At 42.5% G+C, this 11,452-nt stretch overlaps 1 protein-coding gene across 1 annotated transcript; it reads left to right on the forward strand.

Annotated features, from left to right (window-relative positions):
* The first annotated feature begins 9,401 nt into the window (after window positions 1–9,401).
* Window positions 9,402–11,221, forward strand: LOC124045022 (class E basic helix-loop-helix protein 23-like). Its single transcript, XM_046364225.1, has 2 exons — window positions 9,402–9,638; window positions 9,756–11,221. Exon 2 carries the CDS (start codon window positions 9,761–9,763, stop codon window positions 10,436–10,438), a length of 678 nt encoding a protein of 225 aa, XP_046220181.1. The 5' UTR covers window positions 9,402–9,638; window positions 9,756–9,760; the 3' UTR covers window positions 10,439–11,221.
* Window positions 11,222–11,452: the final 231 nt, after the last annotated feature.

Consider the following 11,452-nt stretch of genomic DNA (forward strand, 5'->3'; position numbering starts at 1 on the left):
TCTTTTTAAAATCTGCATCAAATTGCAGCAGTATGAAAAAGAGAACAAGATCAGAGGAGAGAGGGAAGAGGATAGAAAGAGGCTGAGGGGAAATGTTTGTACCATGTTGTCTCTTGTCAGCAGGGTCTGTGATGAAATGTAGGTGCAACGCGTGCTCAGCAGATCTACTTTTTTCACACTACACCAAATAACAGACACTCAAGCACACTTCCAATTGAAAGTAAACTGAACATAGTGCACCCACAACATTCAACTATTTCTCCCGTTACAGATCAGTGGAAAACAAAGATAAGGAGACATGGAAGGGAGCTTTTCAGGCGATTTGTACTGAAGTTGCAGAGAAACTCCTCTAATTAGAAGCAGAAATAATTTTAAACAGCTGATTGGATTATCAGGGAATGTGACAGAGTTCTGATTGGATTTTGAGTGTTAGAGTTTCCTGATTGGATGAATAGTCAGTTAGTTCGAGTATTCAGATTGGATGTTGTAAGAAAGAGAGGGTTCCAATTGTCGGAAGAGAGAATGTAAGAACTGATTGGATGATGACCAAGAGAGAAAGGGTTTGATTGGAGGTTGAGCGGGTGAGATTCCTCTACGGTATCTGGGTGTCATGGATGCCAAGTCCCTGCAGGTCTGAACTGTAAATCTACACATTAATCAGACTCAGCAGGGAGCGATCAAAGGAGTCCGCTCCATCTTTACTCAGAGCAGCTCTTTGAAGTGTCTCAACGTGTGTGTGTGTGTGTGTGTGTGTGTGTGTGTGTGTGTGTGTGTGTGTGTGTGTGTGTGTGTGTGTGTGTGTGTGTGTGTGTGTGTGTGTGTGTGTGTGTGTGTGTGTGTGTGTGTGTGTGTGTGTGTGTGTGTGTGTAAGGTTTAACCAGTGTGGAGTGCAGTCTTCAGCCTCACTTCTGTTCCCTCAGGAAACCAAGGCCTAGTTTCCCAGCTGCCTGCTGATTGGTTAAAACACACAACAAGATACATCATGATTGGTGAACACATGACAACATATCTCAGTATACATGCTAGGGTACACTATGTCCAAATCTTTCCAGAGGTCTTGATGAAAATGAAAAAGGAGAGTTATTGAAGAGTACTTAGGAAATGGAGAACCCTTAGGAAATGGAGGACATAGGTTAAATAAAATGCCAAATTGTACATGTTTGTTGACAACAATAAAATATCAATCAACATCACAGTCTGATGCCCAGTAGGAATACAACATGCATCAATGTTATATGAAATCACACACTACCTTTGTTTGACTATATATCAACAGCCTGGCTATATTCTTATTGAGTCTCACAACTGAAGCTCCTTTTGGAAAAATAAAGAAATTCTATTCCTATAGTCTCATAGTAGCCTATGTAATTAATCATATGGTGCAGATTGTGTGCATGTATGTGTGCGTGTGTGTGTGTGTGTGTGTGTGTGTGTGTGTGTGTGTGTGTGTGTGTGTGTGTGTGTGTGTGTGTGTGTGTGTGTGTGTGTGTGTGTGTGTGTGTGTGTGTGTGTGTGTGTGTGTGTGTGTGTGTGTGTGTGTGTGTGTGTGTGTGTGTGTGTGTGTGTGTGTGTGTGTGTGCGTGTGTGTAATGATCAGTAGACACTAGACTGACTCTCCGTGGTCTTAAGCTGTAACTGCAGCCTTCTTAGTGCTCCACACAGTGCTAAATAGCATGTTACCTTTGTAGCCCACAGACCTCTAGTTACCATGGCAATGTAAGCTGTTGCTAAAGCCTTCTGAATGTGGTGGCTTATTGTTGGCCAGTTTACATTGCTCTCTGTGTTGGCTGTTAAATAAAGGTAACAGATAAATACACTTATAATTGTGAATTAGAAGTGACTTCTTAGTAAGCGAGAACAGCAAGAATATGTTATGTGCACTCTCTGGGAGTCACCCAGGGATGTATTTGGCAACTGGACATGAACATGCTGCATTTCAATAGTCTATACAGTTGCTTCCTCTTTCCTTTCCTTCAACTGCACGTGAACAACTGACAGAACTGGTTAAGAGAAAGCATCCCCACTAGACCTCAAACAAATGGCTTCATATTGTGTCATATTGCTTCATATTGCTTCACATTGCTTCACATTGTTTCAACTCATCCTGTATTTTCAGACCGGTGCAGATGAAAAGCTGGCAAGAAATTGCCACTGAAAGCAAGGAGATAGTAGACTAGAATATTACAGGCCTTGCATGACAATCCTGCCATCTTCTGGCCAATTTGGGGCATCCATGTTCTGGTAAATTTGAGATCGTGTTTTTCAATAAAACATAGTATGCAATTATTTTGACAGAACAAACTTTATACAAAATCTGTACAAACTCAAACATTAATGTGAAGTTTAATTAATTTGAAGTTTCAATTTGAAGTTTCAATTTGAAGTGCAGTTTTACTAACTGCTAACATCATGGATATTGGATTATATTGGTGTTTTAGGACTATAGTAAATCATGATAACAACTGGGTTAGGGCTGGGTTTGAATCCCACCGGTGCCATCTTTGATGTTGTCCTTTTTTGGCACCTAAAACCCTCACAAACGTTTACAGATTCACAATTGAGAGCAGCCTGTCGGGCTGTATCGCCTGGTACGGCAACTGCACCGCCCGCAACCGCAGGGCTCTCCAGAGGGTGGTGCAGTCTGCCCAATACATCACCGGGGGCAAGCTATCTGTCCTCCAGGACACCTACAACCCCCCATGTCACAGGAAGGCCAAAAAGATCATCAAGGACAACAACCACCCGAGCCACTGCCTGTTCACCCCGCTATCATCCAGACGGCGAGTTCAATACAGGTGTATCAAAGCTGGGACTGAGAGACTGAAAAACAACTTGTATTTCAAAGCCATCAGACAATTAGTTAGCCATCACTAGCACATTAGAGGCTGCTGCCCTATATACACTGTTCAAAAAAAATTAAGGGAACACTAAAATAACACATCCTAGATCTGAATGAATTAAATATTCTTATTAAATACTTTTTTCTTTACATAGTTGAATGTGCTGACAACAAAATCACACAAAAAGGATCAATGGAAATCAAATGTATCAACCCATGGAGGTCTGGATTTGGAGTCACACTCAAAATTAAAGTGGAAAACCACACTACAGGCTGACCCAACTTTGATGTAATGTCCTTAAAACAAGTCAAAATTAGGCTCAGTAGTGTGTGTGGCCTCCACGTGCCTGTATGACCTCCCTACAACGCCTGGGAATGCTCCTGATGAGGTGGCGGATGGTCTCCTGAGGGATCTCCTCCCAGACCTGGACTAAAGCATCCGCCAACTCCTGGACAGTCTGTGGTGCAATGTGGCATTGGTGGATGGAGCGAGACATGATGTCCCAGATGTGCTCAATTGGATTCAGGTCTGGGGAATGGGCGGGCCAGTCCGTAGCATCAATGCCTTCCTCTTGCAGGAACTGCTGACACACTCCAGCCACATGAGGTCTAGCATTGTCTTGCATTAGGAGGAACCCAGGGCCAACCGCACCAGCATATGGTCTCACAAGGTGTCTGAGGATCTCATCTCGATACCTAATGGCAGTCAAGCTACCTCTGGCAAGCACATGGAAAAGAAATACCTCTGGCGGCCCCCCAAAGAAATGCCACCCCACACCATGACTGACCCACCGCCAAACCGGTCATGCTGGAGGATGTTGCAGGCAGCAGAACATTCTCCACGGCGTCTCCAGACTCTGTCACGTCTGTCACATGTGCTCAGTGTGAACCTGCTTTCATCTGTGAAGAGCACAGGGCGCCAGTGGAGAATTTGCCAATCTTGGTGTTCTCTGGCGAATGCCAAACATCCTGCACGGTGTTGGGCTGTAAGCACAACCCCCACCTGTGGACATCGAGCCCTCATACCACCCTCATGGAGTCTATTTCTGACCGTTTGAGCAGACACATGGACATCTGTGGCCTGCTGGAGGTCATTTTGCAGGGCTCCTGCAGTGCTCCTCCTGCTCCTCCTTGCACAAAGGCGGAGGTAGCGATCCTGCTGCTGGTTTGTTGCCCTCCTACGGCCTCCTCCACGTCTCCTGATGTACTGGTCTGTCTCCTGGTAGCGCCTCCATACTCTGGACACTACACTGACAGACACAGCAAACCTTCTTGCCACAGCTCGCATTGATGTGCCATCCTGGATGAGCTGCACTACCTGAGCCACTTGTGTGGGTTGTAGACTCCATCTCATGCTACCACTAGAGTGAAAGCACCACCAGCATTCAAAAGTGACCAAAACATCAGCCAGGAAGCGTAGGAACTGAGAAGTGGTCTGTGGTCACCACCTGCAGAACCACTCCTTTATTGGGGGTGTCTTGATAATTGCCTATAATTTCCACCTGTTGTCTATTCCATTTGTACAACAGCATGTGAAATGTATTGTCAATCAGTGTTGATTCCTAAGTGGACAGTTTGATTTCACAGAAGTGTGATTGACTTGGAGTTACATTCTGTTGTTTAAGTGTTCTCTTTATTTTTTTGAGCAGTGTACATAGATTGAAATCACTGACATTGCTTTACTTTAGATTATGTGCATTGTTAGATATTACTTCTTAGATATACACTACCGTTCAAAAGTTTGGGGTCACTTAGAAATGTCCTTGTTTTTGAAAGAAAAGCTAAATTTTTGTCCATTAAAATAACATGAAATTGATCATTAATACAGTGTAGACATTGTTAATGTTCTAAATGACTATTGTAGCTGGAAATGGCAGATTATTTATGGAATATTTACCTAGGCGTACAGAGGCCCATTATCAGCAACCATCACTCCTGTGTTCCAATGGCACATTGTGTTAGCAAAGTTTATCATTTTAAAAGGCTAATTGATCATTCGAAAACCCTTTTGCAATTATGTTAGCACAGCTGAAAACTGTTGTTCTGATTAAAGAATCAATACAACTAGCCTTCTTTAGACTAGTTGGGTATCTGGATCATCACCAACTCTTCGATTACAGGCTCAAAATGGCCAGAAACAAAGAACTTTCTTCTGAAACTCATCAGTCTATTCTTGTTCTGAGAAATGAAGGCTATTCCATGCGAGACATTTCCAAGAAACTGAAGATATTAATGGTGTTTTTGTAGGGGTTTTGGATCAACGCTGAATCCAAGGTCTGTGGTAAACACAGGCTTAGGAGATCTTATACATTCTGTTCTATGAGATAATCTTCATCAGCTAACATCACATTTTGGGGATTTTGAAGCATTTATGGAATAAAAAAAGCACATAAAGGCTTTATAATTCATAAAGGTCTTGTTAACTGTCTGATATTATCATAGAACAAAACGTATAACATCTCATAAGTCTGTGTTAACCTCAGACCTTATTTTCGCGTTTATCCCCAAACCCTATTCTTTCCCCATTCATTTTCCCCATAGGGTTACCGGTTTTTACATCTAGCTAAGAGGCTTGTTCGACATTGCAGCCGACAGTGCAGGAGACTGACTGATCTATGAAGAACCTTGCATCATAAATAACTAATCGTTATTATTTGTACATCACTCAGTCAGTCACAATTGACTCATGATACATTAGGCTTTTGATCCTATTGGACACGGCGAAGGTGAGGTGTTATACAAGTGAGCATTGTCAAAATCAAAACCCAATCCTCAAGTAAGTAATGACGAACTCACTGACAAAACTCAGTTTTGGAGGAGACTGACTTTATGAACAAAATTATAGTAGTCAATTTTGACATCTGAATAAATGTTTCTGACTAATACTGAGTAGCACCTATCTCCACAGGAGTAACCAAACGTGTAGCAGTCTGTCCGGGGAAGGTCTCTTATGCACTGTTTAACCAATACAGTAAATTTGGAGGTGTTGTTAAGATGGAGTGTCGCCTTGTCAATATTCCAGATGAAAACAGCTTCAGAGAGCTAGCTAGCACTGCCCTATAATGGTATCTATGACAGAAAGAACACCAATAAAATTGGTATGTGGTGTCTGTTGACTTTGTGGCAAGAACTTAATCTCGAAGAAAGACATGCACTATGTATAGGCATCCGCTGTATGTTTAACTGTGAACAGCGAGGCGCACAGGTTCTCCTCCTTTTCCCTGAACAACGTATGTTTCTGGTTTCACGACCCCTCTGAAGGTGCTACTTGAGTGACTTTCTTTGCCAGGGTTTAATGGCGGTTGACATCCAATATGTTGCATTATCGCCCCCAACTGGACTATAGTATCAATCCATTATACTTTATGATACAAAATGAAAAAATAAAAACACCCTTTCAACTAACCCTACGCTCGTTAAAAACCCACTAACCCATTCCAATACTTTGTCCCTATCAGCTCCTGCACCATGCCAATGACCTGGGAGGATGGGGTACCACCCCTCAACACTCAATACAGTAAACCCCTGTTTCCAGTATCAGTTGGTATCTAACAGAACAGGTTTGCCTCCCTGAGCAGCAGATCTTGACCCAAGTTGCGTGACTGGAAGCACCCGCTCCCTCAGAGCAGGAGAAACACAAACAAATATCACGAGTCCACTACAAGTTACCTTCACTGATTCAACTGTACCCAATTCCTTTCCCACCCACCCTGAAATCACAAATGGATCTGCCAAAAGGCAAGGATCCACTTTCTCCAAATATTTCACTCCTATTGGACAAGATTCTTCTTTATCATGTCCATCAATACCAGGTTCGGTCTTCGAGCTCTTCACCACACCATCCACCTCACTAAACTCGCCCTCATTCACTTCCATTTCACCTCCAGAACTCGGCCTGGCATATGCTCACACTGATTGCACTTAACACCAATCTTCTTTGACACACCATCTCCCTCTTTTCCTCCATCTTCAACAGATTCAAACTTAATCTCTGCCTCTCTCATTGTCTTTAACCTCTTCTTCCTCTCTTTCCCCCCCATTCCTCTTCCGAAATCCAAATAAACTACTCCTTGTGAATATATTCCACTTTTCCAAATCGAAATCTCTTTCTTGCCTCCTGGAGGGACGTCATCTCCGGGTGCACCAAAACCTCACTAGTAGCTTGAGCACAGAACCCCCTTGTCGCGCTCAGATCACAATGTAATGCGTCATTCTGAACAGAAGGTGGAAGTGTTTCCATCTCCTACTAGTACCAGTGGAAGTGGTGCTTCAGCAAGCCTACAAACTGTAATACTTGGACAGGAGACTTGTAGAGGATCAATCAATCAACAAATTGATTGGAATGCTTTATATCAAGTTAATTTAACTGCAGCCCGGCCTTAAATCCCCAAAGACCAAGGTAGAAAACAACGATGTGATCTGGTGAGCTGTTTGTTTACTGCTTCGTACGTTGGGTTCACTGTTTGGGTCAAATGTTTCTTTAAGCTTCTGATGTTTCATCTGTAATTGTCTTAGAAGGAAATGAATGGTAAACATGGACAGGTTATTTGAGATGGCACTTTCACAACAATGATGTTACTTAGAGAGAGATATGTTTTTTTAATATAGTTATTATGTCCCTGAATGTGTGGGCAAAGCTAGGCTAGTTATTGTGAGGATGCAACAAAGTAGCCTAAAGCAAGACACTGGATACATTTTGGAAATGCAATAGGCCTATGCCATGTTTTCCTGTGCTTTCCCCTGTCGCCTCTGTCCGTGAGCATTTGGTGTTGATACTGCTAATGTGCATGGTAAACCACCATGCCTTGGGCCTCCCTTCCTCCGATAAGCCCTGATTCTGGGGCCCGGCCAGGCTACACGATTAATAGGGTACCACCCAGTGGGTCACGGTTCCGCTCTCTCTCTCTCTCTCTCTCTCTCTCTCTCTCTCTCTCTCTCTCTCTCTTTCTCTCTCTCGCTCTGTCTTTCTGGGCTGAAACATGCGTCGCATGCGTCGCTGGAGCTGTCCATGGTCCTGAAACATCCACACTAGTCTTTCATTGTAGAAAATTTAGTGAAATAGTGTTGTTTTTCCTCTGCCAGCCTCACCCTGACAACCTCACCCTGCCAGGCTCACCCTGGGCATCACCCTCCCAGTCTCACCCTGCCAGCATCCTTTAAGCTATTGTTGGATATTTATCAACTTATTTAGTTTAATGTAGCTCAAGAGATAAGGGAAGCAGATTTCAATTGAATACAATTTCACTTTATTTCATTGTGGACCACTGTGCGGTAAACCTTCAGAGATCTGTTGTCAAATACAGCCTACAACACAATGTATTTTTTGGTATTCATTTGCTGGCTATTTATAATGCCTGTAGGAGCTGTGTGCTATTCACACATTTATTTTCCAATACCCTATAGTCTATGCAAACAGTGCACATGTCAACCAGGAAGAATCAGCCTATATCCCTCTGCTTCATTAATATGAATAAGACGTTCATATATTCATATCTGGAGCTGAACATTGGACATTGGGAGTTGAATGGTATTCCTAAAAGTTTAATAGTATTCCTAAAAGTTGAATGGTATTCCTAAAAGCTGAATGGTATTCCTAAAAGTTGAATGGTATTCCTAAAAGTTGAATAGTATTCCTAAAAGTTGAATGGTATTCCTAAAAGCTGAATAGTATTCCTAAAAGTTGAATGGTATTCCTAAAAGCTGAATGGTATTCCTAAAAGTTGAATGGTATTCCTAGAAGTTGAATAGTATTCCTAAAAGTTGAATGGTATTCCTAAATGTTGAATGGTATTCCTAAAATGTGAATGGTATTCCTAAAAGTGAATGGTATTCCTAAAAGTTTAATAGTATTCCTAAAAGTTTAATGGTATTCCTAAAAGCGGAGTGGTATTCCTAAAAGTTGAATGGTATTCCTAAAAGTTGAATGGTATTCCTAGAAGTAGAATAGTATTCCTAAATGTTGAATGGTATTCCTAAAATGTGAATGGTATTCCTAAAAGTTGAATGGTATTCCTAAAAATGGAATTCCTAAAAGTTGAATGGTATTCCTAAAAGTTGAGTGGTATTCCTAAAAGTTGAATGGTATTCCTAAAAGTTGAATGGTATTCCTGAAAGTGAATAGAAATCTGGATTGGAACACTTCACCATTCAGGGTTTTGGAGGAGTTGGATTTGCATAAAATTATGATCTTATAAACTTCCAATATTTATTAAATAAAATGTAGCCTATGTTGGCCGTGCACTTCATAGCCTGTTTTCAGGCTGCCTAAAGTGGCCTAAACTAAGATAGGTGCATTTTCGTTTCCAATATTATCTAATGATTGTCTTTGCTCCTGTATATATATATTGGGACAACAAATGCCCACCACGATTTGTCAAACGTAGACTAACTCAATATTATAGGCGAACGCTATTTATGTCAGTTTGTGTTGCATTTATCATTAATCTGATCGAAATTAGGACCATACCAGTGTTCCACCCCTAGTAATTAAAACGCCCCCCTGATTGGACAGATAGATAATCCCGGTGGGCCTCGCGCTCCTACTAACGCGCGAGTGGGACTGAGCGCTAGTCACAATCTGCCCAGGGCGAGGGCAAGACGCATGCGAGAACCCGGTTAAGGAGGCACGCGCTCCAGTCTCCCACCCATGCCAGTCTTTAAACTCGTTTAACGCCGCTTTGCAAAACACACAATAACAGAAGTGGTTTTTAATTTAAATGCGCGCAGGGGAACGTAAACAGGGCTGAATTCAGCAGGAGGCCGAATCCATTCACTTGCAACTGTTCTGAAGAGCCACAGAGTAAGTGTATTGACAAGGACTCCGGGAGAGTGTGTGAATACTCTCCACGACAAAAGAACGACAGGGGGAAGAGGATACATTTCAATCGTATTTTTTTAATTGTCCTTATTTTGGCAGAGAAAATGAATGCCGGAGAAGAGAACCTGCTGAAGTCCATCAGCAACGACACTCTACTCGACCTGACGCAGCGCTATGGCCAGTCCGCATTCGGCTTTGGACCTGGTCAGGTTACTGGAAGTTCTGGAGGGCGCTACCCTCTCACACCGGCCGCCGACTTCCTCCACGGTCAGACGGGCAAGTCCAACGAGAGCGGCGGGGAGCAGACCAGCGATGACGACGACGGTTTTGACCCTCTGGACCCCCGGAAGAGGGGCTCGGGCTTCGACGATGACAAACACGGGGGTCCCCTTTCTAAGAAGCCCAAGGAGCAGCGGTCTCTGCGCCTGAGCATCAATGCGCGCGAGAGGAGACGGATGCACGACCTGAACGATGCACTAGACGGCCTGCGCTCTGTGATCCCATATGCGCACAGCCCGTCGGTGAGGAAACTCTCCAAAATAGCCACTCTCCTCCTGGCCAAGAACTACATCCTCATGCAGGCTCAGGCTTTGGAGGAGATGAGGCGGCTGGTGGCTTATCTGAACCAGGGACAGAGCATCAACTCGCCCATCCCCACCGCCCTTGCACCCTTTGGACAGGCGGCCGTGTACCCTTTCACGGGCTCGGCACTCGCCACCCACGCCGATAAATACTCAGGGACAACTGCAAGTCTCTTCAAGCACCACAACGAAAAGCCTTGATATCGTTTCTCTGTATATACCTGAACTTCATCCAATTGTATCCATATATCGGTCTCTCTCTCCCACTTTCTATAGTTATTTGAATACGTTGGAATGGGGACTAGGCCTACAGAATAAAGTCTAATGCGTAAATCCTAAACTATGTTTAAATAACTGCTGCCATGTTTCATCCAGATTGAACAAAAACATGAAAAACACTGGCCTTTACTAAAGGCTAGATTAATGCCGTTTTTTTTATATGGGAGAAAGTGTTTATCTTTCCCTAAACTCTCCTCAGAGTTAAAGGAATTTGATGAGTTGTTGTGGCCGTGACTTACCATGTTTTAATTGACAGTTTGACATTTTATGTGTGGCCATAAAAACGGTACCCTTGCAAAAGATATGAGTGTTCTAAATATCTTATTCTTGTGTACTATGCAACATTCAGCAAAACTAAGAGAAATACGGAGAGAGATGACGAAAATGCTTTCCAGTGTCCAAATTATTTTGCAGCACTGTACATTTTGAATCAACTTCCGTGATTTTAACTGATGCTATGTGGGGAAACACTAGTTTATTATGTCATATATTTTTGAAAAGATGTATTGAGGATTTTGGTTTTGTTATTGCACAATTCACATGATTGTAAGCTATTGTACAACTGTGGAAAACTACTTGATCAAAGTACTGCTATGGCATTGGTTTTCAAAACAGCAGCCTGGCGAAGCATTTGGTTGTGTTGCAACATGAATTTCATATATTGTTTATATGTCTTTATAAATAAAACATATATCTATGCTCGAATAGGCTGCTATTTGTCTATTTCCTTCAACTTGATTCCACACACCTAAACCATGCACAAAATTCAATTGACACATTCAATCATTTTACTTTAACTAGAGTTTATTAACACTGAACTGAACTGATTTGTTGTTTTATAGCTTTTGGGACAGTGGTCAGGTGATTCAGACACAAATACATACCATAGTTATGTTTGTAATTAACATTTTAATTGCCAATTTACCACACGTTTTT

The sequence above is a fragment of the Oncorhynchus gorbuscha genome, linkage group LG10, assembly GCF_021184085.1.
Source record: "Oncorhynchus gorbuscha isolate QuinsamMale2020 ecotype Even-year linkage group LG10, OgorEven_v1.0, whole genome shotgun sequence".
In the NCBI taxonomy this organism is placed as follows: Eukaryota; Metazoa; Chordata; class Actinopteri; order Salmoniformes; family Salmonidae; genus Oncorhynchus; species Oncorhynchus gorbuscha.